This window comes from Pseudochaenichthys georgianus, chromosome 5 (assembly GCF_902827115.2).
Source record: "Pseudochaenichthys georgianus chromosome 5, fPseGeo1.2, whole genome shotgun sequence".
NCBI classification, from domain to species: domain Eukaryota; kingdom Metazoa; phylum Chordata; class Actinopteri; order Perciformes; family Channichthyidae; genus Pseudochaenichthys; species Pseudochaenichthys georgianus.
In genome coordinates this window covers 21,599,760-21,627,146 of record NC_047507.1, presented here as the reverse complement: position 1 = coordinate 21,627,146, position 27,387 = coordinate 21,599,760, and the positions used below count along the sequence as shown (strand labels likewise).

The 27,387-nt window shown below is 40.8% G+C and overlaps 2 protein-coding genes across 3 annotated transcripts; both read right to left on the bottom strand.

The window, feature by feature from the left end:
* Positions 1-658: 658 nt before the first annotated feature.
* On the bottom strand, positions 659-10,176 carry gata2b (GATA binding protein 2b). 2 transcript variants are annotated; one of them, XM_034082156.1, is made up of 6 exons: positions 10,043-10,176; positions 9,407-9,807; positions 8,219-8,782; positions 6,595-6,764; positions 3,778-3,903; positions 659-2,688 (listed from the first exon to the last, which is right to left on the bottom strand). In XM_034082156.1, exons 2-6 carry the CDS (start codon positions 9,630-9,632, stop codon positions 2,410-2,412), a joined length of 1,365 nt encoding a protein of 454 aa, XP_033938047.1. In that variant the 5' UTR covers positions 9,633-9,807; positions 10,043-10,176; the 3' UTR covers positions 659-2,409. The 2 variants fall into 2 exon arrangements, with proteins under 2 accessions (XP_033938047.1, XP_033938048.1); XM_034082157.1 differs by having other exon boundaries at positions 6,595-6,740.
* Positions 10,177-22,745: 12,569 nt separating this feature from the next.
* LOC117447282 (fibroleukin) lies at positions 22,746-26,737 on the bottom strand. The gene is made up of 7 exons (XM_034083974.2): positions 26,676-26,737; positions 26,434-26,478; positions 25,397-25,592; positions 24,561-24,638; positions 24,370-24,482; positions 23,971-24,233; positions 22,746-23,253 (listed from the first exon to the last, which is right to left on the bottom strand). Exons 1-7 carry the CDS (start codon positions 26,733-26,735, stop codon positions 22,911-22,913), a joined length of 1,098 nt encoding a protein of 365 aa, XP_033939865.1. The 5' UTR covers positions 26,736-26,737; the 3' UTR covers positions 22,746-22,910.
* Between the last annotated feature and the right edge of the window lie 650 nt (positions 26,738-27,387).

The following is a 27,387-nucleotide window of genomic DNA, read 5'->3' as shown; positions in this document are numbered from 1 at the left end:
TGATTCATTCTTTCAAGATAGTTTGTAGCGTAATGTGTATGACAATGACAGGAACTGATGTCAAAGAGGAAACCTACATTTAGGTTTTAGGTTAATCTCATAACAAAAAGGGAAAGTGGTCAGTCTAAAATATAGGTCACACCGTTAATAGGTTGTCAAAGGAAATGTCTTATGTCACAGTAACAATAGCATTATGTAACAGATGATGAGAAGGTCAATTTCGTAAGACTATTATCCGATGAGCAGATGCAACTGGTTAAGTAATTGTGGGAGAACATATGGCTCAACCTGCTCAATTTCTGTCAACAACACTAATCTCCACTGCTCAGTGAAGTCACCTGTTTATCAGAAAAGTGTGGTTCAGGTCAACATGGGTTACAACGCTTACATTTAATTAATTACTACTTTTGTATTGAAAATTATTGAAAAGGTTGTTCTGAAAGGAGAGGATACAAATGACTTATTATGCATCAAACTACATTTTGAATGCGACCAAAGCCCCTCCATGTACCGGTCAGACAATAAACATGAGTCTTTGTTAGTTTGATAACTACCATAGCAGTATTTGTTAAGGAAGATGTTGCAGTAGAAGTTTGTATAAACCCTCCAAAAGAAAATAAGTATTCTCAGTCATCACTGCAAGTTGTATATGGTTTCTTTATTATCAACAGTATGCAATGGCAACCAGGTTTTTTAGCTTTTTGTGACAGGTAGCAAACAGTAAGCATGGATACTCTGACTCTGGCAGTGTGGTAGAAGAGTAGATCAAAGGAATGATATACTGATAGACTAATAGAAAGTTGTACAATACATAATTTATTTCCCTCGTTCAGCTGCAAAGGTGTTCTTTACATTAGCACCGCCTGAAGGTAGAATGGTTTATACCCCAAGAACTCGTAGAGGAATAGGCTGACATTTTGTGAGCTATGCTTGAATATGTTCATGCCGACCTGTCAATGGAAATGTTCACACCACTCTCGTGTCTGCACGGTTAATATGTATCGAGAGCCAGCAGGCAGTTTGATTAACTCATGAAGACTGGAAAGAGCTAGCAGGCAGCTTAAAACATATATATGACTAAATCCATCATTAAGCACCTCCGAATTGTATTTGTTTCAATCATGCAAAAACAAAGTTTAAATGCATTGCCTTTTGTTTTATGGAGGCCTATGTGTTGGTTTACTTCTTGGTCCCGGCACAGTCACTTTTGGGCTTTAGCTATAAGTCTATAAGAAGTTATAGATTGTTGTTGTTGCATTGTCTTACCGATGGACAGAGACAAACAGGCTTATTTCCTGTTTTCAGTCTTTATGCTAAGCTAACCAGCTGCTGGTTGTCGTTTCATATTTACCTTGCAAAATGAGAGTGATGTCAACCTTCTTTACGTGCAAGAAAGCCTATAAGCATATTTCTCAAAATAGACTTAAAAAGAGATGTATAGAAAGATAGAGATCATTTGATGCACAGAATATACACTGAAGATAATGGTAAATGGAAAAAATAGGTGTTACTGACATTAAACTAATGGTGCCTTCATGAAGAGGGTTATTTGAATGTTTTCGGCATGGTAGCTTGACATGTAGGAGATCAAAATTAGCCTAATACATTTCTGTATATGTTCTTACTATGAATACTTAATTATTCATCATTGAATAGAAGGAGCAGATGAAATAATAAACTTGATCTTTTTATTTCTTACATATAAATGTTGACCAGCTCAAAGAAAGCGCTTCAGCTAAAAATATATTCATAACTGGGATAACAGTATCCATATTATGCTTCAGGGGATATAGTAATAGAAAGAAAATCAGTGAAAATAAATTATCTGAATAACAATAATAATTATAATAACAATAATTATAATAAACAGTGTCAAATTAGTATTCATAAACATTTGTTGTTTGCTTTCCTTTTTTGGGAAAATTCCTTTAAAACTGTCCATAAGCAAAACAATCCAGCATATTATCATTTCATGTTTCAAAGGTGATTTCCCTTACTGGGAAGTCCCCTCCGTTCTTACACATTTACAATATTCACAGTTAATATAAACCTGTTGGGCACATACTGAGCCACACTGCAGTCAGCCCGGCTGTCAGTGCGGACAAAACTATGATGTGCAACAACACTTCTGTGTTTACACGTGCCTGGCATACGGCAAGCAGAAACCTCCTCTCTGTCTTCCTCCATGAAAATAGGTACCTACTGTATAGTTAAGAAGTAAAAAGGTCATTTACTCCCCCGATACATCTGCTCTCCAAAATACCATGGCGTAATCATTCAAGAGACAATCAGGATGCAGACACACAAACTGCATGTTGCTAACATTGTACACACTGTCCTCTAATGAGACCCTCCTCTCCGCTCACAACCATCTCAGGTTCCCCCAGCGTTCCTACATATTGACCCCTCTCAGCCCATGGCCGTCACCATGTTAGAGTGGTGCGGGTGCCCGAAGGAGTGGTGTATGGGGGTGGGCGTGGGAAGCATGTGTCCAGCGTGGCTGAAAGGCGCTAGGTGGCTCATGGACATGTGTCCGGCCAGAGAGCTGAAGGGAGAGCTCTTGTCGTGCAGGCTTTTGGAAAACTCCTCGTAGCTGTCGCAGCCCCGTCTGCTTTTTTTGGATTTGTTGGACATTTTCCGGTTGCGTGTCTGTATTCCCTCCTTTTTCATGGTCATAGGCCGGTTCACCTGTGTAGAGAGGGAGAAGTGAAGGAGTGAGTGGTGTTGTAAGGTTTCGAGGGAAAGTTCAAATCCATCCATTTTATAGATTTTTTTAAATATCTGAGTTATTTTGTTGTCCTTGAAGGAAAACCAATATCTATATTGTTGTTATCTATGTCAACAAATACCAAGAAAAGACTAAATCCAACTATGTATGAGTCCCTCTCTTGCTTTCCGACTTCCTCTAAGTCTCCAAATCCATCGGCTGCTACAGTATGACGTTAGTCATTCTTTAAAATTGGGTTACAAGTATGCAGTATCTTTTCAAATATTATAAAGTGTAAGTTTTGTCCAGCTTGTTACTTTAGTTTGTAGCAAACGTCACTCAAAAAGGATTAAATAGTGCAATTGTGGGCACTACTTTGAGCTGCAGATTGATACATATTTGGTGCTCTATAAAGCATAGAATGGTGTGTGTGTGTGTGTGTGTGTGTGTGTGTGTGTGTGTGTGTGTGTGTGTGTGTGTGTGTGTGTGTGTGTGTGTGTGTGTGTGTGTGTGTGTGTGTGTGTGTGTGTGTGTGTGTGTGTGTGTGTGTGTGTGTGTGTGTGTGTGTGTGTGTGTGTGTGTGTGTGTGTAACTGTGGTGCTCATGGGTGTGTTTTTTGTTGTTTTTATAGTTTTTGGTCTGGAAATAGAATTATAGCAGGCTTTGGATGCATAACGATTTATTTATTTTTTAGTATTTGATAAAGGATTTGTTTACAATAGGAAAAATATGAAATCCTCACATTCATTCGTACATCTACATCTATTTTAATGCCTCCAGCTCTAATGCTATTCATATGGACCCAAATGGCAGTCCCTCTCAACAACAGTCCCACCATTGTGACCCTCAAGGGGATTACGCCTACCATGGAAACAATAAAGCACAAAGAAAGAAAACACCAACGAGTCCGCAACAGTGTCTGAGAGTAAAACAGCCTCCCCTCTCTCCCTCTCTCTCCCTCTCGTTTCTGCCTCTCTTATCCTTCAACAATCAGTGTGACCTGCCTGCCTACTTCCCTTCTATTTGACCCTGACAGGACCCAACTTTGCGATCAGCAGTCAAAGACTTACGTTATGCAGTTTATAGTAGAGGCCGCAGGCATTGCACACTGGGTCTCCATTTGCATTGCGCCGCCAGAGTGTGGTGGTGGTCGTCTGGCAGTTAGCACAACAGGTGCCTGCTCGTCTGGCAGCAGACTGTGGAAAGATTCAAGCTTTGATTAGAGCTCAACCGAACAAGAGACACAGCGAGGTTCACTTCAAGAATACATGCATTGGACAGAATGTGCAATGTATTGGACAAGAACATTTTATAACATTAGGGACACAAATTATAGTTATAAATATATTTGTTTTTATTATTATTATTCATTGTTGGACCATTACAATTTCCCAGATAAAATGGTTTCCCAATGTGGTGCTATCATAAACTGGTACAAAACTGAACATATTTACATGTGAGAAGCCGAAACCAATACATCTTAAACGATTAATTTATTTTTACAATAGTTGCTACAGTAATTCATTTTACTGTGGAGTGTCACATCACTAATCAATCCAATCAAATTGTTGATTTAAAGACATTGAGTTTGTGGGAGAGAGTAGATTGCAAATGAATTAATTTACATTCAGACAGCTCTCCTGTTTAAAGATGCTGAGAGGAGTCCTAACTGCCGGAGGGTTTTTTAAGGGGAATATACACCTCATTATTTGATGCTTTAATTGAGTTAGGTCTAATTTCCAGGAATGTACAAGATGATTAATCTGAGTCAAAATGTTCTAATGTATTATCTTACACAACATGAAATAACCTAGATATTGTTATAATCACTATCCCAAAGGATTTGGTTTCTCTGAAACGCAAGTGCACAGTCTTAGGTCAAACCTCAGCTTCCATAACTGTCCCAATCCCCTTTTTTTCAAAATGATTAACTAAGCTGTGCTTTCTCTGTTATGGACAGAGAGCTTGACCACTATGAGGGGAGGTCTGAGCCTATAGTTAGGAGGCCGCAGCAGGAAGCAGGCGCTGGCCCCGATGCTTTATCTGGACCGGTCAGATATCCGGATAGGAAACCACTGCAGGGCTGCGCTGAGCACAGACTCTGCAGCCCTGCGAGCCCCAGCCGAGCCGCACGGAAACAGGCCTGATATATGGCTGTAGTATATGCTATTATAGCTAACAGACACTGGAATAAAACGCTCGTATATTTTGTGTTGGACACTCAGCTGTTTGCATTCACGGTCTGCAGGTCAGCATCGATAGATTTATAAATGCGTCTCGCAGCGATGTAGACTCACATCATCAGCATGCGTCAACAACTCCGGTCGAGTGAATACAAAAAAACAATGTTCTCAAACTAATCGTTAAGGTTGATCTTAAATTATGATAACACTATTCGCAAAATAATGTTGTTTTTTTTCGGGTAGTCTTAACTCCTTTTTAACCGGTGCCTTTTCTCGATTGACCGTTTTCTCCCTGAGTGAGTATAGCGCACTTTGGTGCGTCTGCACATCAGATTATAAATGAGTACCAAACGCTGCTTTTCTTATTGGTGTCTCGTCTATTCCAACTCCATTTGTCCAGGATTCGTTCATAGTATTATCATGTTTAAACCATTTCCATAAGTCCCCTTTTTAAAGGTCTGATGGCCCACTGCACAATATTAAAGGCTAAACACAAAATACACTGATTTGATGATCAATGTGTTTTCAAAGCTGCCACTTAGGCCTACTGCACATGGTTACAGTGCTGCATATTATTTCGAAATTATTATGAGAATGATCAAAAAGTAGGAATAATTATTTTATTTAGTCTATTCTTTTCCCCAAGGTCCAAACCATGTCAAAATGATCATGCTACAACATGCATTTAAATAGTTATTTTGCTTCATGCATGACTTTAAGGTATTTCATTCAAACAGATTTACACCCCTAACAATGTGACTCCCCGAACTATGATATGTTGCTAGGTTATGTATTGCATCGGCTTACTGTATGTGTTTAAAAGTTGAAAAGTTCTTCAGAATGATATGACCTGAGCAGTCAGACCTACTCCCAGCAACACTGATATTTGAATCAGTTCATAATGGAAAATAACTCAAAAACTGCTCTGGCAAAAAAGAAAAATCCAAAATGTCCCTCTTGTGACTATAAAAACAGCCCTGTGGCTGTGTCCAACTTTGTTACAACGTTTATTTTAACCAAACTTTAAGTAACATTTAATCACTCAGTTTATTTAAAAATGTGAACATTCAAATTTGCAGTGAGTGGTTTACACTGGACCCATACTGACTTATTCAACTCGCCCTAGAAATAATAAACAAAAAAACCTGAACACAGCAGCAATATGAGCACAAGCTGTCAGCGAGGCCCTGTGTGTTTTCCAGGGATGCAGAGCTGGCCCTGCTATCAATGACATATCAGAAGTAGCAGTAATAATGATAAGAGAAACAACACAGATAGTCCCTCTCTGCTAACAGCACGAGCACGTAAGGGCAAGAAGTGGGCGGTGGTGGCGAAGTCGGGACTTGGCTTGGCAACTGGAAGGTCACCAGTTCAAGTCCCGGAAAGACCGAGTGCTACCGAGGTGTCCCTGAGCAAGGCACCGTTCCCTACACTGCTCCCCGGGCGCTGTTCAAAAATGGCAGCACACTGCTCCTAACACAGATGGAGAGTCAAATGCAGAGAAACAATTTCCCCACGAGGGATTAATAAAAGTCCATAAAAAAAGATTAAAAAAAAGACGTGAGTGAGAAGCACAATTCCTGGAAACTGTTTGGGAAAATATAACTTTCCTGGAATTGTACCTCCTCCCCCTCTCCCTCCTTCTTCCACTCTTTTATTTACTGCCACCAACACACACACAAAACACACACTGATGGGACTCACCAGTCGTCGTTTGGGTTTGATGAGCGGTCTGTTCTGGCCATTCATCTTGTGGTACAGCCCGCAGGCGTTGCACAGGTAGTGCCCGGTGCTGTCCCGTCTCCACAGAGGTGTTGAGGTGGCTCCGCAGTTCACACACTCACGCCCCTCTGAAGAAGAATACACAGTGATGTCTGTGAAATCAAATGTATATCTGACTGATTACAAATTCCATTATAGGTTAAATACAATGATTTTGAGTATGGGCATGGATCTTTAACTATAGGTAATTCTCTTTTCTAACTAATGTTTACATTCTCCCCTCAATAAGTTATGTGTGCATGCATGCGGGCACATTAGATTTCACAAAGCACCTTCAACACCTTCAATGATAGTCCATATTTGGTTTAACTCCAATGACTGTGTTTTTATTTAGAGTGAGGAGAAAGCAATGGTGTCTGAATTTAATCTGTTAGAGTTGTGCCTTATCAGAAGTACAACACAGCTAAAAGTTGAAGAAGACTTTGCTGTACAATCAGTAAATATATTTCAACTGTGCTGCAAAACCTCTATTTCTTAAACATCAGTTCAACAACAAAGCTTCATTTCATTTACACAAGTACATTTAAGAACAGCAATCATCATATGACCTATAGTAAAGTCATAAACCTATACACTTTGCAGCAAGTTAATACCTCAGCTGTTATTTTTCTTTAAAAACAAGCTGTTAAAAGTGAGTTTATGTTATCCTGCGTTTATCTCAAACTAAACTCAATCAGGCTGGGAGACTCCTGTCTGTAATCAAAGTAGAATCAGGACAATGTATTAATGTCTTATGTAACAGAGAAGCGACTCCTAGCCTAAATACTGAGGTTCTTGGCTCTGTGCGCTGTGGATCTTCCTTTCACACCTCTGGGCTGGTTCCAGCTCGCTCTCTGCTGCAGCCAGCTCAGGCGTAATTACACAGTTACGGTTAACAAAGAGGATTATCAAAGTGGCTTTGTGTTAGAGGACTGTGGAGTGCAGGCTAAGGCCTCTGCAAACATTTATTAAAAAAATAAATATAAATCATTTTTTATTTATTATTCTTCTAAATCAATCTAAAGCAGCTTGTTGGTGCTATGCAAAGCCTGCACATAGCTGGTTTTGTTTAACATCATACAGGATAAATCAACAGAAAATTAATCCGGTTACACTTTTGAATACATTAAATTGCTTAAATTGGATGTTAGAATTTTAAACAATGAATGATTTGTTATAACTGGAGAATATCCGATGACAAAAAAATCTTCTCATTGGAGGTTTTGTTTTGATTGGTAAATTCCTTTGCATAATTAACATTTAATTGTCTTTGTGATAATTGTATTGTAAATAATAATTTGTTATGAATATTTACAGATTACATTTTTGATTTATAAAACCAAACGATGCATTGCTGCATACAAAATAAACTTTGCACCATGGTATTTTAGAAATTCAAGAAGTTGCATTGTAACTTTAATTTAATTGCCACCAACTATAGCACAGCAGAACAATGATAAGATCTTTGAATAAACTCGAACGCAGCTCCTAGATCCAAATACTGTCTTAATATTTTCCTGATGTCATGTATTTTTATTTTACTATTCTGTCTTTGCAGGGGACTCACCGGTGCAGGATCGTGTCTTGCCTTTGTTCCTGGAGAAGCTGGAGGATGCTCCCAGCAGACTGCCGGGGTGAAACAGGCTGCTGCCGTACTCATGCGCCGGGAGAGAGTAGGGATATGTGGGTATGGGGTGGTGGGTGGAGTGGTTCTGTGCGTTCATGGAGGCCAGGCTGTTCCTCAGCGGACTGCAGCCCTCCATCTTCATCCCCTCCGATAACGACATTTGGTATTTGATAGATTCCTTCTCGTCCATTCTGGAGGCCGGTGGAGACGCGGCCCCCGGGTCTGGTGATACGTCCTTAGGGGGAGTAGGGGGGAATGTGTACAGATGCGGGCTGGAGTGAGACGTCGGCGTTAACGAGGATGCGGAGACGGTGTTTGAGTTGCTGCTGCACGGGTACACGGCAGAGAGACCCCCGGGAGATGCAGAGCCCGGGTGGTGCAGGCTGGGCTTACTGAAGGGGCTCACGGCCCAGGCGTTGTGATGGTGGGCAGACAGGGCTGCTTTCCCTCCGTCCAGCCAGGAGATCCCCGGGCTGTGGATGAGGTGAGGCCCCGTCAGACGAGCTGGAAAAAAGGAAAAAACAGTTGTTTATTTATAAGAGAAGAAGACGTGTTGATTTAGTGTATGGTGTTTGCATGTAAATGTGAGCAACACTTGTTGATTCAATACACAGACTGCGGTTTAAGCGTGTCAGTAAAAATAAAACTTAATTCACAAAGATAGACAATCAAACTAGTATTTCCTTATTTTAAATACGCATTTAACATAGTCCTAAATTGCACATATGCACATTTTTCGTAATGCCACTTTTATTTTTATGTTTTACTTGGGTGGATTCCTTAAAATATTTGATTCCAAAACATGGAAATGGATGTTTATCAGACCTATATAGCAGTGTATTTACTATGTATACATTACGTCAGACAAATGGTTAACATTTAATTAACGCTGAAACGGCACACGTAATCTGATTGTGTTAAAAGTAGGCTACCCTACACAATACACATTTGAATTAAAAAAAGAAAACCCATTCAATTGTTTTCAGAATATAGGCCAACTCAAAACGCATTAGTTACAGTTGATAGTCTTCTATTTATTATTTTAAATATTAAAAAATAAATGAGTAGTTGATGTCTTGCAGCCTGTGCATTTGCTAACGTCGCGCCCTTGTGCTGCGGCTCACTCACCGTGCGCCTGGCTGTAGGTCACTCTGGCCCGGGCAGAGTTGTGGTAGTACGGGTTTCCCTGTGAGTCCAGGTGATTAAAGAAAACATCCACCTCGTCCGGAGGCAGGAGCTGGGCCGTGGGCTCCATGTAGTTGTGCCCCAGGCCGTGGTGGTGAGAGTCGGGGTGTTGTCCGTTCAGCATCGCGTGGTGATGCATCCATCGGGGCTGATCAGCAGCCACATCCATCTCTGTGGCTCTCTGTAGCGAGCTGTGCAGGGTAAACGAATATCCAGTGGGATGATCTAATATGTGTCCTTACGAGACTCTAAGTGTCCATTTACAGTTGGAGACTTTGTTTGTGTTCTTCTGACTTAAATTCCTCTCTTCTCCCGGACATCGAGTCGAGTTTGACACTGGAAACCTGCAAGAAGCATCAGATGTTACTATTTTAAATGCAGCAGTGTTGTGCACCAGTTTTTTAAAAACGCCCTGCTCCTGTGGTGCATGTAGTGATGCAATTTAAGATTGTAAAAAAAACAGCCCACCCACCATATTTACTATCACATCACTCACAGCCACAACCCAATACACCAGACATGAATTACACCTAATACGATGCTCCACTCATCATGAACAATAGAGTGAACAGGCTGTACCTTGGCAGTGATATTTTATCCACAGCGTCCGATCAGCTCGCACCTATTTGGAATACTATCCTCTTTTAGCTGCTGCGGGTCCTCTGCTGTACTCGGTTGGTGTTTGTCAGAGTAAACTCCGTCCACTGGGACTTAAAGCAACACGTATAACTGTGGCTGACAGCGCGGGGCAGGCTTGTCAAGCTCCTGGGCGGAGTCTCCATTAAAGCTTTGACTCAACCAATGGCAAAGCACCTCTGCAAAACCTCAGAGGCGGTTCCACATACCAGAAAACCACTAAGAGGCTTTTCTAAAACTCAAGGATAGAGACATCGCCTGGCAAATATCGTCACCTTGTTTTGGTTTATGATATTGAATGTTTTTCCGAAATATAATACTATTCAAATAGGCTGTATAACATTCCAAAGTTTATTTCCCAAAATCCCACTGGACTAGCTGTGACAATTTTTCATAATGGCACAACATGCAACCACAGAACAATTATTATACAAATAAATATAGGCTATATGTGGTATAATTTTCAAAGCAATTAACACAAACACACAGCATGCTACTACCTGTCAGTAATATACACGTCTTTAGGCATGTTTCTAGACTACATGCTTAAAGGACAATTCCATCAGTTTATTAAATGTTTGGGAATGTACAATTCACCTATTAGTTGTTTAGGGTTAATATACCCACTTGTATTTAAATGAAGGGTGAGAGTGATTAGTTTCTGATTTCTGTTGGTCGAGTTCAATCTCTCTCTCTTCTCCTCGCGCGCATGATTGACAGACAATAATTGGAGAAGGGGCGCGTGCAGCCGACACTCCAGCCTGCTTGACGCCGTTTCATGACGTCAGTGCATTTTAGAGAGGGGAACAAAAAAACAGAATCAGGACATGAACTTTTTGTAGGGAGGGAGAGAGAGACGGGGGTTACCCGGAGTCTGCTGCAGTCCCAGCGGATGAACTCGAGGAAGGACACTGATATTTACACTGTGCTGCAGCGTTAATAATATATCATAGCTGCATCCTGCGGAATCTGCTGTGATTTCGAAGAACAGGCCAACAAGCGCTGCGTGGCAAACTACTGCCAAGGTGCACACTAGCAATATATATTAGACCAAATTAGATTAGGTTAGAAAAATCAGTCAGCCCAAATCAAGATTTATTTTTTACAGTAAAGTTAATGAAATATGTGCATGACCAAAACAAACCAGCTTGCTGATATGCAACACTTTTTTAATTGGAGTGTAGCTCACATTGAGAAATCCAACAGGTCCTGTTCAGAAATGTGATTAAGTTTAATTCAGTTTTTGGCAAAATTACGCATGGCCAAACGTTTCTGAAATGGGTTTACCAAAATAATACTACTATAAATAAAAGTTATGATGCCTATTTTGCCAAGTAGACTAAAACTCACAAAACTGAGGATATTGACTTTGCTTCAGGTGAATCCAAGTGGATGTTTCATTTTCTTCTCTTCTTTTCCACCTTGCAGCTACACCACATTTAAGAAGCGATCATAAGGCCTTTTCTATTTTTCCTTATGCTATGCGTATTAGTAGCCACTCTGATGACTAAGAAATAAAAGTAATAATAATGAAGTTACAATGTTAAAGGGTTGTACAATAATAATAAAAAAATCGAAACAAACCCAAATGTGTCTGTTTGTCTGTCTGTCTATCTCTATCTATCTATCTTGGTGTTTTCTTATTGTTTTCTTATACGTACATTATTTATTTAAGTACAACTGCCCTTAATGCTGCATGGTGAGCAACAATGTAAATCATAATTATTATATTTAGATGAATCTGTTCTTTGTCAGATTACAACTGAATGTCATTATTTACATAAACAACAATTTATTTCCAGCGGTATTAAGAGGAGATCTACCGTATAGTGTGAAGAAAGCGGAACATACTGGAGGGACAAGTGTTCAGCATTAGAGCTCATCAGCATGATAATGTGGAAATACATGCTTTGAGTGTGAGCCCTTTTGATCTGGCGTGGCGATAAAACCTTATCGGCGACGAACATCCACTTCCATTTTAGGATTTGACATTAATTCAATCCGCCTTTCTTTTTTTTACTGCTCTTTTTCTCACACGAGAGCAGGAGAAAGAGAGAGGTCGCAGGCCGATTCAGCTCTGAGAATCTCATTATAGGACTGCCGCTGAAAGGAAGTGGTTTTACCTCATAATAAAGATAAAAATGAAATGTCACTATGGTATATTAGACAAAAAGGGACAAAAGATAGCTTAAGTAATATAGACGTTTATTATTACAGTAGCCTACTTGTATTTTAATGAAAGCAGAAATAAATATGAAGTATGATTTATAATAGCGTATCTAGTATTTTTATTTTTTTGATATTATTTTATTTACACAAGGCTAGGACTTTTATTATTATTGTAACTAAGTGTATCACAATAATAATGTTCATGCACTGAGCTCCTTATTGACGTAGTGTGTGTGTGTGTGTGTGTGTGTGTGTGTGTGTGTGTGTGTGTGCGCGTGCGCGCGCGTGTGTGTGTTTGTGTCGCTCCCCCAGATTGAAAGAGAAATCCAATGCTGGTGAGATCCTTGGGTCCCACTGATTATAACCCATCCCGGGGTAATTTTTCATCGGTGCTGGCTAATCTTTGTTCTTTGTGAAGATAATAAATAGCCTAATCGTTATCAGCGAGCTGCTGAAGGTGTCGGGGAGAATGGGGGCTGATCGGCCCGGGGAATAGGCTCTAAAGTGCCGCGGAATAAATGGCATTTCTTATCTCTCTCTCCCAGATTATCGCCGCCTTTTCAAACTCGCACAACAAATACATCTAATGCAGGGAATGCATCATTTACTGGAGCAGATCTGTGTAAATGATAGATAGAAAGATTAGAGGGAGGGGGCATGGTGGGGGGGAGAGGATGGTTTTGGCTATTATTTACAAGTTTAATGTCCTGCATGTGCAAAGTCTTTATTCGATGTATTTAGACAGCATAAATACAGCTCGCTTATACCATTATTTTTTAAGGTTATCTGCGTGAGCCATCTGAGGGTTCCGGTTCTTTGTTGTGGATCTTATTTCTTTCATGTTGGATTTTACTGGATAAGAGTTAAACAGACGCAGCAGTTTATACCCAGGGACAACAATATTTGAATAATGTTTTCATCTGTTGGAAATTTTGCAAATGCGAGAAAGCGTGATGAAACCACGGGTGTAAAGCGGTTTGGTTACTAACAGGCCATGATGGATTTGCTGGATATTTTAAACCCATATGCTAGGAGAAGTGTGGTATTTAGTTTATTTTCATTTTTTTTATCATGGAATAAATCTGGCAGCACGTTATTGTGCACTTGTAAATAGCCTAATAGTGAAGATGATTTGATAAAACCAATGACCAACATTTTCCAAATGTGTCTTATTATATTTCATAATGCCAGCTCTTGTTTTATTTTTCAAAACCTCTAGACCAAAATGTACTTTTCAGAAAACTTGAATTTCCTTTTCTGGTTAGTCTTGAACAAAGGCACACATAAAGAGTTAAATAAAAGGTTAAACTGTATTTGCCTGCTTCACACAAAGATAAAAACATAAAGATGTCTTGTTGTGCACAAAGAAAGAGGAGTAGCCTTTTCATCGTAAGAATTGTGCATGTGTATGTGGGGAGTGACCAGTTATGGCAGAAAAGGTATTTTCCATTATATACAAACTGGATGCTTAATAACTTGGCAGCTGCAGAAGCCCTGGGTGCTGCTGATGGTCTCCAGGGTAACAGAGATAACAGCACAGTCATTTTCCATATCTTACAGTCTATTATATTCAAGGATTAGTTCTCCTTCCCGAAAAGGTCAAACATAAAGTCAAGCAACCAGGAGTGCTCCTTCTCCCCCTCCTCCTTCACCTATCAGTGACGGAGCATTTCCCATTTTCTTTATATTATCTAGTTAAACCAGTGTATTGACCTTTGCTGTCATGCTTTGATAGATGGAGACCTCCCACAGAAGACATCAAACTGCCCTGAGATTTCCTCTAATATTACGAGCACTCATGTGTTAGTGGTGAACAGCCATTTTTGATGGTTAACAGCCATTTTTGATGGTTAACCATCACTTTGCACTTTAATATCATTAATCCTGTTACACTTGTAAAATCCAAATTCCCTTACCTCTTTTATTCACTGTGACAGACATATTGATTTTCCTTGAAAACAGACAAACAAACAAAATAATAAATTGTATAATAGCTAGACCAGTGCAAGGATGTGCTGTGCTTTCATCCCAGATCATATCCAAAGATTTAGGATTTTCTGTGGTAGGGCCGAATTCACAAAACACCCTTAAGACTAAGTAGACATGAGCATGCATGCCTTCTGGCATTGATGCACCAAAGCATATAGTAAATATCTTATCTTAAAAAATACAAGAATAATATGTTTGAGAGCTGGTGATTCAATAAATCAAATCAACTCACCAACAAATCAAAACAATGAAATGACGTCAGAGATGATAGTTTACTCATCTTTTTTTATGTGTTGATGAACTTACATATTTCAGCTGTCTCTGAGAATACTTCCACCAACAATTAATATTTGTCTGACAATGGCACAATAAAATATTCACTAAATTAAAACATAAACAAAGCTGATTTCATGCCCATCTAAAGATAACCTTTAGAGTATGTAGAATAACCCCATCTAATGTTTTATTTTATTTAACCTGATTCAACAAAATCTCAATCTGATTCAAATGTAATTAATTAATAAAAACATATTAAAAAGTTTTGCTATTTTTTTTATTCTGATTAAATAAATAAAAAACATGATAAATAAAACGGAAGCAATTACATTTTTATTAACATTTAAAATAATATTTTCATGATTTAATTTATTTGTATTTGTCATAAAGTTTCATTTGATTTGAATAATTTTTACATTTTATGTAACATTTTGACTCCCCTGTGCGCCATGCAGTCACTGTAGTGATAGGGTAATATGTGGTAATATGTGATATGAGTAAATCCATTCAGGAACTTGAAGTGGTCCACAGGAGGCAGTGTTGAGACGTTGAGACGCCATGTCTTGATACAGCATACTGAGGCCACGTTTACACGGAGACGAAACGGGTTATATCCGCTACAGTTCTATATCGTCCACACGAGGCCGTAACAGAACCGCGGAAACGGAGCCCTCAAACGGTAACGGGTCCCAAGGTGGGTTGATCTGCGGACAAAACGCTCTGGGGGACCTAACGGCTCCGTGTGTACGTCCTATACGATCATTTCCTGATAACGACGACGCCATAGCCCCGCCTCACCCCACCTCTCCTGCTCACCCCCGCGTCACCCACGTCATTGCTGATGTGTTTTCGCCAACAACCTCTGCTGCTCACTGCTGTTGCATGGTCAGTACTGTCTGCTACTGACCATGCTGCTCCTCTACCACAACCATCAGCAACAAGTGGACATGGAGAACTACATGTTGCTAAATCCACCGCGGTGAATAAACAGAAGGGCAACCATGGCAACCATGCTCGGGGGTCTTCTTTTTGATATCGACTAAGGTTCGTTTTTGTTATCGTATCCGTGTAAACGTGGCCTGAGCCTGCTGTTTACTTGAATAAAATAAAACAGAACATTCAGGGAAAATAAGTAAATTAGCAGTATTTATAAAATAAAATGGGTGTAACATTGTAGAATACTGTGTTGGTTAAATATATATATATATTATTTATAAAATAAAATAATATATTTACATAATAACATACAGATTATTGTTGGAATGGACAACCTAAGAAATAGCAGCCAGTAGTAATAATAATAGCAGGAAATATTGTTGCACAACTTGGTTGCATTTTGATGGTTACACTTTATTCTAAAACCATTTTTAATGAAGAATTAAGTATACCTATAACACAGCACAGCGCAAGTTAAACTAAATCCATCTGGGAAAACCTGATAGGAACTAGTTATATATTATGAGAGATACAATTATACAGTTTTATAATTTTCATTTACTTTCCAAGCTGGACTCTGTGCACAAAGTGGACTCTCCTGTTAGTTATCTATCTCACTGACAGTTCCCAGTATCTCCAGTATCTTCTGAATGTCCCTACTTGATCCCTTCCTTCACTTTGTGTAGTCTTGAGAGTCTTTACAAAGTCTTTAGAGGTCAGAGGTTCACAACTTCACTTCCTGCTCAGAGAGCAGCAGGAAGTGAAAGTTTACAGCACCTTGTCACTAACAACCTGTCAATCAAACTCAGTTTCACCAGCGCTGTCCAGGGAGTTGTAGAATTCAAAACACCTCTTTTTTTCCTCAACCTGTGAGTGTTCATCAGTTTCAGACAGCAGGGCTTTATTTTGTCTTTATGTGAATCCAGATCCTGTGTGTGTGTGCCAGTGAAGCTAATGTGGAAGTGTCAAATAATCTGTATTGTTTCTAATGAACAACAGTGCTAAAAAAAAGTCTGTTTGTATAGAAGTCTATGAGAAAATGACAATACTTCTCACATGACCTAACCTCAGTCTTTGAATGAGTTCATGGTCTCAATTCTTTAGTGTTAAGTCTCCTTCAACACAGCGTGATGACCATTTTGCAAAAGTCATTTTTCTGTTAAATTGTTAATAAATGTGGATGGATATGCTTTAGGAGGTTGCTACCTGAAATGGCCTGTGATTGACAGGTCACTACCATGGCGTTGTTCACTTAAAGAGCTTTCCATATATTCGTCCTAAAACGTTCACATTGGGACATTTACATTGTTACAGCAAAAGTGTCAAAATATTAATTAAGGGGCATGAGGCAGGCATAACATATAACAAATACACAAATAATCATTTTAAAAGGACTTTTATTTAAACGTAGCTTAACCCTTTGGTGCCACTATTGGTTCCAAAAAATAGATGACAACAGCCAAAATGTCAAACTTGAGGCTTTAAGACCCCTAACTAATGGGGGATGTCACCATAATAAAGATCACCTTTTATATAGATCCTATGGATATTTCACCTGATAGTGACGACTGTACAAGATGTATAGCATTCCACGGAATACTTGTTGAGATGTCTGGATAAAAGTGGTGAACCGACTGTTTAACGTTTACATCCATACGGCCACGATGCCTTCATGGAGCCCAGATAGACTGACTGTCTCTTGCTTTTCCTCATTTCAGTCACTCACACTATTTAAGTTTTTGTTTCATAGAGGACAATGTTTGACTGGCCTTTACTACCAGCAGCTAAAGAATGTATAACGTGTCCACACCTTAAGTGACAAAGACTTTACCACAGTTTGTAAGGGCATCTGTGTACTTTATGTTGTCTAAAGATTAAGTTTGTGTGTGTTTATGTGTGTGTTAGTTTCATCTCTGTGCCTTTGTGTTTGATCCCCAGTGATTGTGAGTCTATAAATCCCCTGACTCTCCTCCTCCTGTGAAGAAATGTCTGCTCCTTAAGCTGATTTTCCAGAGCTAACCTGTCCTGCCTGTCAACCCCCCCCCCCCCCCCCCCCACACACACACACACACACACACACACACACACACACACACACACACACACACACACACACACACACACACACACACACACACACACACACACACACACACACACACACACACACACACACACACACACACACACACACACACACACACACACACACACACACACACACACACACACACACAGGATCCGTCCCATCCCTTTCACTGCTGTGTGTTGCTCTGTTTCTTGCTCTGATCAAGTCAGGGTAGTTCAGTATAAAGGATGCGGTGAAGCAGCCGAATGGTCAGCTGTGGTTCTCGTCTCTGACGCTCTCTCTGACGATTAGAAAAACACACACGCACACTCATACTGCTAATTCTTCGTAGTTTTTTATACACTGTGCATGTTTGTTGGTTTATTAATTGTCAAACGCTTTCCTGGTATTTGGTGTGGATTACGATGAGCTGCTTTTAACCGGGTGGTTTCCTTTCATGTGTGTTTGTGTCAGTCTGCATTATCAGATTAGATAATCCTTTGATTTCGGAAATAGAGTCTGCCTGATCAGCATTTTCAATCTCATCACCTTTGCCTCTCGCTACAGTTTTTTCTTCTCCTCCCCTCCATATCAGAGTGACAGTGTGGTGGATTAGGTTTAAAACAGTCAACACCAGAGAGAGGGCAACTTATGGTAAGCATTATCCCCAAATATTGTCCTGAGCATCAAGGTTTTAAACAGTATGTCTGCCTGGATACATTATTTTGTATTCTTTGACTTACACAAATATTTAAGAATGGCACAGATTGCCTTGAAAAGCTTTTGTTTTTAATTACAAACCAGAAATAAACCATGACATGAAAAGATAAACTGTACTGATCTGCTTCTCTCACAGTAAACAAACAACGTACACTTCCCATAAACCTGCAATAGCTGGGTTTCTGACAACTTGGGGGCAGTGGAAGTTTGTTGCAATCACAACGCTGAAATATTATAACCTTACTAAGTTGAAAATGATCATATGTTTAATGGTAGCATGTGACATTTTCAAAAAGATGTCAATAAAAGTGAAAGGTGTTGCACCAGGAAGTGCTGAAGGCCTCAACAGTTAGTCTGTCCCCTTTTTGCTCTTGGGAAGCGTTTTATTGGATGGTTTTAAAAATTGTTATCATGACCATTTAAACCAAATTGTATAATCATAATCATACTGAGTTCATCAGCCCATTATCTGCAGTGTCAGTAGAGTCTGTGACAGCGGCCATTTACAACCATGCAGGGGAATTTATATTATTATTAAGCAGAGAAAAAGCCGGTGTTTTGAGTTAATTAATCAAACAAATATCTTAATTCATTGCTACTCAGTGTTACAACATTTCACACACAAAACAGCCTCTTGGGTGTCTTCCCCTCCCTGAAAAAAACACTTTTTCACTTACTTGTAGAGATCTAGAAATGACAAGATATGTAGTGAGGGCTGCCTCATGGCGCCCTCTGTGTCTTCCCCTCCCTCCCCTCCCCTCCTCCCCCCAGCTCCTCACCACATCAGGATACACTTGTTCTGTTGAATTCCGGTTTCAAACGGAACGCTGCATTACTCTGGTTTTCTGCAGGACCAGTATTAAAAGCAAGCACACACTGTCTCTCGGTGGCCCTGTGGTCAGGGAGGGGGAGGCTCCAACGGCCTGTTGTACTCGCACACCTTTGAAACCTCACCCGCTCCTGCTTCCTCCCACTGAGCCTTCCTCCCCTCCTCATCGTCGACAGCTCACATGTTATCACAATGAGAGCAAATTCAAAAATGTAAAGTTATTTCGACTGGAGGCCGCAGAAGCTCCTCACCTTCTCCCGCCTCTTTAACGCTATATGCCACATCACTGATTATTTGTTCTGCTTCAGACTCACTGATGCACGGTGAACACTCTACATAGTTCACTTTAAAACAGTATTGTGAAGTTATAAAACAGTCTATAAAAACATTTTCTCAAACTTTTTTACAAAATAGTCTAAGTTTTGACCTTTGACCTCATATTCTCTGCTGCCCCTGAACTGTAGCACTGCAAGGAGTTTTTTTAAGTTTTAGTTCATCTATATGATTGAATATCAAACCACCAAAAATGTAACGTAACATTTTCTTTTTTGTACATAATTAAAAATCACAGATTTTACTGGAATATACAGCTCTACATATACTGATGACATCATGAACATTCCCACCCCGCAGTTTTTACATAAACATGACAAAGTTATTGTTTTCGAATGCTTGTTTTATTCATATGGAGCACAATATGTATTGTTCTTTAGTTTCTGTAAAATGTTTCTGCCTGTGACAGAGTTGCAGTAGCTTGTGTGAAAGGGCCAGCAAGACATGGAGAAATCATTTCCCAAATCTCCTTTTTGCTAAGCAACATTGCCACCTGGTGTTCAACAGACTGACTTACTGCACATCGTCTCACCTTAAATGTTATCTAAGATGGGAGCAGATGGGTCTAAAACTGCTAATATGACTTCTATTTGGTCAGCTATTGATCTCCACCGTCCTCTCTGTAAATGAAATAAATCTGAGGAAGTAGCTGAACTTACTTTGCTTAACCAGTGAATTGTGAAAACTCTACCTGCTAAAAAATTACAGAGAAGGCAAAGGCAAAACAAATCTTTCTACTAAGCAAGATATGTAAGTACAAATGACTGCCAACTTAATGATACGTCTGGATGTTTTACTTTGCTTTTATCATATCACTGAAATGCATTTTTGTTGTTTATTAGAAAATCAATGACAAGAAGATATCGTACAGTTTCAGATGTGCAGTTTGCCTGGAAACCACTGCAATATGTCTTTTGCAACAGCTGCCCCAACCATACTACCACCTGAAAACACTGGGGGGGGAGTGTAAAAGTTATGTTTACCACTTTAAGGTTGGATGAAATAATAGATGCTAAGCGCCTTGAGAAATGTATGATGTGATCGAGAAACAAAGACTAAGGTGTTTTGCAGTGGCCATGCAGGGGTTTGACATTTAGTAGTATGTTTAATTGTTTTTGACCATAAAACCGACTTTATCACTCCATTCCAGACCCTGTACCAGGATACTGTGGTGACACTACCCTGCGCCCCTGTTGCTCCCAAGTCAACAGGAGTGATGGATAGAAGAAAAGAAGAGGATTCATTGATATGCAGAGTTGAGTATGAGGAATTACATTTACATTTATATATATTTATTTCTTGAGGGGTTACCTTGAGATAAGGAGAAAACATGATAGAAAGAAAGGCAAGGTTGTAAAAAATGAAAAGGAGAAGGTATAAGTAATTTATTTACACATCAGTAACGAATTTCCTTTTTTTAGGTATTAAGATGCACTTGAGAAATCGATCACATTTATAATTTTTCAGACAAAAACTTTATTTAGACTAACACGACAATAAGTAAATTCTAAGTCAACCTACTGCAAAGTTTAATAGTTAGCTTCAGCTAAAATACAGATTTTCTCTGAGTCTTCAATATTATCAAGAGCCACCAGAGGGCACAACATGTAGTCTTTCACCTTTTAATAACACACACACACACACACACACACACACACACACACACACACACACACACACACACCACACACACACACACACACACACACACACACACACACACACACACACACACACACACACACACACACACACACACACACACACACACACACACAATCAAATAAGAAAGCTGATATGTATAATGGCTTATATGGATGATTAATTTTGATTACTTATGATGAAATGTCTTCTTTGTGTGTACGTTTGTGTGTGTGTGTGTGTGTGTGTGTGTGTGTGTGTGTGTGTGTGTGTGTGTGTGTGTGTGTGTGTGTGTGTGTGTGTGTTACAGAGACAGAGACAAGTGGAAGAGGAGCTTGTTGCTCCATAACTATAATTAGAGCGGCATGATCAAGCCATCTTCAATGGAAGCCTTTTTATTTCCAATGTGCACTTGTTTTAGTGAAGTCAAGTCCATCATGCACCTCCTTTTATGCTGAGAGAAGCACCACGTTTTTTGTGTATGTACGTGTGTATGAGTGTGTGTGCACATGAATACGGGCACATCCCAGTGTGTGTATAAGTAGTGTGTGTGAAATACCGTGGCTGGTCTGGACTCTGCCCGCGGTGTTCAGATCAGAGCCGGCTGAGCCCCCTCCCTGGTTAATTTTAGAACCTCTGCTTGTTGGAAGGACTGACAGCTCATTGTGAACGCTGCTAAAATAGCTTCAGCCATCTACACACACACAATATACACACTCTCTGGCACACACAGACAAGCATCACACGTGCACGGCCCAACTCAGCACTCACATCAACTCTAAACTCCCAGAAGAGTCTTTGTGAAGCACAGCCAGAGAGGGAGCCGCCCGCCTGACGCCAACTCCAAAAAGCAGGTGAGGCTGAGTGTGTGTTTCTGTGTGTGTTTGACTAGATAGTGGTGGGCAGAGGGCGGTTTCGTGGTATGATGACAGGGTAAAAATCCTAACGCTCAGCATTAGTGTGTCAAGCTTAGACCTGGGAAAGTATGAACAAGGTAAGGTGGGAAAAATTGCTTCTCCAAAACTGGGCTTCTGTCTGTTTAGTGGCAAACCCTAAGCTTTGGGGTTGGTTCTATATTAACACTGGTGGAGGCAGAACACAGGGGAAACATGTGTTATCCCTATAAGCTCACTGTCGCATGAGCAACATGGTGATACAGCTTGAATTTGAGGAGCTGCGTATCACCCACCAGTTTAAGCCCCCTGCAGGGTGACCTCTTAACCTCAGAGAGTTAGACATTTTCACTCATGGCATCATCTGATCTAAAACATGTGAGTTTTTTTCAGACAATATTTGTAATGGATCATGAAGCTTTAGGCAGGTAGGGGCACTGACAAACTCCTAGTGTTAATCCATGCATTCCTGTAGTCTCACTTTTATGAACAAATTGGATGAAGTTCATCTTTATCATGTGAATGTGTGGCAATAAAAAAAACACCCTTCAACAATCACATTGTAGATGAATGTCTCCCACCGGCATCTAGGTGCTTATTAAAGTACCACATAGAGATCTTTAATGTACAATAAACATTCTGGGAATTTATTACAATAACATCTTCGACAGGCAGTATTTTCACTATTCAATTCTTTGTATCACTGAACTAATGCTAGAAAGGTGCTGTTGCGAGAGAGAAGCCACTTAACAAACCAAATAATATTATAATATGCATTTAGTTTATCTGCTAGTGAATGTTAAAACATTATTTCTTGTATATTTTGTATTGAATCTATTAGCTGCCATCTGCATGTAACTGGTAAGTGACTTGAAAGCTGCTCTAAGTATAGTGAAGTCCACACTGACTTAAAGAAAACTGGTTGACATTCTTATCTGTGAGAATTGTCACCATTGTTTAAGATGTTCCTACAAAGTTCCTGGGTCTCGTCTTCATCTCCACCCTCTTGAAGGAGTAGCGTTCTCCACTTCGTCCGTCTGTCAGGATGTACCATGTCCCCCAGTAGATCCCGTTGGTCACCCCACTGTAGCGTCCACGGTAGTAGCGTCCGTTCAGGTTAGCTGCCAGGCAGGCATCAAACCACCACCCTGCACCGTAGTACTGACCACAGTTCCCAGCTACGTAGCGGTCATGGTCTCGGTCAGCCGTGCTGAAGGGTCTTCCGTCATGGTTGTAATGTTTACTGTAGCTCAAAGCATTGCCTGCATCACCAGAGTACTCCCGCGCTGTTAGACGATACCTGGAAGCAAGAGAAGCGACACATGACAAGTTTGTGATGGTTGTTTGTGTATGCAAGTCTATGTTTACACCAAGAAATCAAGATAAACACACAAACATAACCAGGCTTGCACTGACCCTTCTGGTATAATACCACTACCAAACAAATAACGGGTCAGGGCTACCTGTTTGATGTGTGACTTTAAGAAAATACTTTTAATTGGTCTGGGACTAGATTTTGGTATCCGTAGCACTCTTGTTTGAAGTCTCAGTAGTATTGGCAAATTATGTTAGATAAGGCATAAGATAAGAAGTAGGCCTACTTTATTGATCCCAATTTGGGAAATGTTTGCGTTGCAGCAGCATAAAAAGACAAGGCATTATACATTAGAGAAATTAAAAGGCTAAAATAAATAAACGTAAAAAAACATTTCAAAATGTAAACAGCATTGGTGATACTGTCCGTGTAGAGAACACAAGAGCATTGGCTAAAATGCATCTCGCCTTACGACAATTACGGTATTTGTTTGGTCAATATAGGGGGCTACGCCTACATGTATGCAGGTTGCCATCTACTGAAGGTCAATGGACAAGTACCTCATACAACCCTACTTCAAACCTTATGAACTCTCCCTCTAAGTGACCCTCCAGTCATGAAATGTAACTTGGATTGATGCCTATTTTCAGAGACTATATAATGATTTAATCCCTCCATCTATTGCAGAAAACGTGAGTGCACCTCTGTGCCTCTGAGGCCACTTTGAACTGGTTGTATGTAGCTTGGCGTTTCTGATGGTGCCAGTCCTCCAGCTCGATACGGAGTTGGTGCTGGCCAGTGGATGTGAGGGCGTGCAGCGCTGCATTCCCCAGCCAGTGCTCTCCCTGCGGACCACCAAAGCCCTCCCGGTATTCCTGCCATGTCTTGTTGAAGTCCAGTGAGCCATCCCGCCGACTCTGGATCACCGTCCACCCGCCCCCCGCCAGCTCCATGTCACATTTAGCCTGAGCCAAAACAAAGACTTTGATGTCATAAAGCCTAGATTTGAGCGATCCACATATAGTATACACATCTCTAAAAGAAGAGGAGTGTGGTGGGGGTCCCTCTTTGTGTTTTATGAGTGTGGTGAATCTGAAATACCTCCAATGCCGGCCTGTGCAGGTCAGGCTGGATGGTGTAGATTCCATTCTCTTTGATGCCGAGCCTGTAAATCTCTGCACAGTCCCGAGGATGTAACCTCTCCAAGGGGGCAACTGAGAAACACACACAGTACGTTTGTAATTCACTTATTCATCAGCAACAACTTATACGATCGCTCCTGATGCCCTTACCTGTAGGTGGATACTGTGTGATGCTCTTAAGGAAAAGCAGCAGGTCTCTCTCCCCCTCTCTTCCCACGGCTGCACTCTCTGTCACCCAGAGAATCATTAGGTCATCAGTGAGACACATGGATTAAAAATAGAAGCTTTGTCTTTATAAACACAACAGAGGGCATCCATTATGTATAAAGACTCTTCTTCATAAGTGATACATTATGTGTTTACGTGTGTGTGTGTGTGTGTGTGTGTGTGTGTGTGTGTGTGTGTGTGTGTGTGTGTGTGTGTGTGTGTGTGTGTGTGTGTGTGTGTGTGTGTGTGTGTGTGTGTGTGTGTGTGTGTGTGTGTGTGTGGTGTGTGTGTGTGTGTGTGTGTGTGTGTGTGTGTGTGTGTGTGTGTGTGTGTGTGTGTGTGTGTGTGTGTGTGTGTGGCCTAGCATTACTATACTTTTGGGGACCTAAATCTGTTTACACAGTCACGTGTGGGGACTCACCTCCCTCATGGGGACAAAATGGAGGTCCCCATGAGGGGAATCATTAATTTTAGGGTGAAGACTTGGTTAGGTTTAGGGTTAGGGTAAGGTTAAGGGTACGGGTTAGGCATGTGTTGGTTATGGTTAAGGTTAGGATAAGTCTCCAGGAAATGCGTGTGTGTGCGCGCGCACGCATTTACAGAGTTTTTCTCATCCTCCTCAGTGCAGTTAAATTCCTATGCACTCACCTATGACCGACACTTAGCAGGCCTCATTGAGGTTCTGTTTACTATGTGTGGGGGAGTGACTGTGCTGGCATTTTTGTGTGTGCGTTTGTCTGGTGTTGCAGAGGTGGGGGATATAAGTGTGTACTTCTCACCCAGTCGTTTGGCCATCGCCCCAAGGGCCTGGCTGTGACAGTGGAGGTCACACTCTGTCAGGACAGCTGCCATCAGTGCCAGGATGGCTCCAAGAGAGTTGCTCTCCTGGCCCCCATGGCTCCAGGGGCCCCCTGTTTCCTGGACAGAGCGCATGCAGCGCTGCAGCTGAACGAGACGCTCTTTCACACCTCCAGTCTGCAAAGACAGCGCTCAAAGCTACTACTTCAGAAGACCCCCTCTTGTTCGATAAGTCGCAAGATGCTGTCTATTTGGTGTTAAAAGACTACATTTTTCAGGCTACCTGATTCATTTTCCAAGACTTTATGAGCACATCTCTTTTAAACACATGATCTTGCAATATCTGTCAGTTGCATCTAATTGACTTGACAAAATAAAAATGAATGCTGTGAAATAATGCTGTGTTTTTAAATTTGAGAAATTAGGCTGTTGATTTGCATAAACATGCCTCCTTCAGTTTAGAAGATGACACGTGAAAGGCTAATCCGCAATCAAAACGCACCGCTCACTGGCATGTTTTGTGTCACACTCTATCTGTCTCGTACACTTACATCGGGTCATTGTAGAACACACACCTGTTGCTGCATGAGCTCAGCACAACCATATGATGAGGACATTTTTAAAGCAGATCTAATTGTCTCTCCTTTGATTGCTGACTGTCATTTCTCGATGGCTTTCAGCCTTTCAGGTTGTGCCAAGTTGAGTGTGTCGACTGTCCCGTGAGGAAGGACCTGCTGACCTGTGCCTGATAGTACACTGATCTCTCTCTCTGACACATGTGCATGAGCAGATGGGGGTCAGCTCTGCTTCACCATGTCTACCAATGTATCTGAACAATCTCTCTAAAGCTGCACATATATCATTTCTGATCATCATTGCAATGTCAACTTGCACTATAAACATATTACAAAGGACAGCATTATTAAACTCAGGGATTTATTTGAGTTAAACATTTAGTTGGTGCCTTGTGATCAATTCGAAGTCAATCTGTTCAATAAGAAATGTTGGAAATAATTACCTTTATTTTTTTTTGTTGAACATCCACATTTGTTTTAGCAGTATGCTGAAAGCAGATGAAATGCAGAACTGAGTACACTTTATTATCTCTTCCCAAGCTAAAGCAATATTCAACAATGTTATCACATATTTTCTTCATACCGTGCAGCTACTGTACTGTATCTCACTGTTTTCTTCAAAAAATGTATAAGATTTGTAAATATAAATCTGGACTGCCACCACGCTGTAAGTGATGTCACTCACCTTAGGCTGAATCTCCACCTTCCGAGGAACATCTGAGACGGCTGGTAGTGAAACCCCCATCTTGCAGGCTGTTGACCCAGTTTGACCCTCACAGGCCCCGCTACCTGCTCCTGTCCCGGGCTGGAGGGGAGCAGCCACCAGCCTGTCCCTGCAGGGAGGGTGTGTGCAGGCTGGAGAAGCATCTGAGGACAGCAGGGCGCCCACATACAGCGACAGCAGAGGAAGCAAACTGAGAGAACTGAGTAAAATCATGACAAAGTGCAGAGATGCAGGCTCGTCCTGACCTTTGTTTCAAATTGTTGAACAGGGGTCCACTTTTTCCAGCAGGGGATAATCCTTTTTTCTCTCAGCTGTAGGTTGTTTGTCCTTTTGGAGTTGTTGATTCTCATACAACGTTCACTTCTCTTTCCTTTGTATTTCAACAACTGTCCCTTCAGGTGCAAAGTGTTTGCTGACTTAACCTTTTTTATTGTTGTCCCCGTCTGTCTCGTTTTCTATACTCTTTGTGCTTCATTCATCCTCATCTTCTCCTTTTTTTATTCTCTCAGTTCATCTCACTCTGGGTCCTCCTCTTTCTCCTGCTCTCTGTCTGTTAGTGAGGTTGCTTTGGCTCAGATTCCTAGATGACTGCGGCACTCTTTGCTGTCTGACATGGACTAATGCACCCACCCCCTGATACACACACACACACACACACACACACACACACACA

Coding starts and splice junctions, on each gene's coding strand:
- gata2b (XM_034082156.1), bottom strand. CDS start 9,632: ATGGATGTGGCTGCTGATCAGCCCCGATGGATGCATCACCACGCGATG. Junction 8,783..9,406: donor GACCTACAGCCAGGCGCACG/GTGAGTGAGCCG, acceptor CCTTTTTTCCAG/CTCGTCTGACGGGGCCTCAC. Junction 6,765..8,218: donor CAAGACACGATCCTGCACCG/GTGAGTCCCCTG, acceptor TTGATTTCACAG/ACATCACTGTGTATTCTTCT.
- LOC117447282 (XM_034083974.2), bottom strand. CDS start 26,735: ATGGGGGTTTCACTACCAGCCGTCTCAGATGTTCCTCGGAAGGTGGAG. Junction 24,234..24,369: donor TGCACAGGCCGGCATTGGAG/GTATTTCAGATT, acceptor GTTTTGGCTCAG/GCTAAATGTGACATGGAGCT. Junction 23,254..23,970: donor GTGGCCTCAGAGGCACAGAG/GTGCACTCACGT, acceptor TCTTGCTTCCAG/GTATCGTCTAACAGCGCGGG.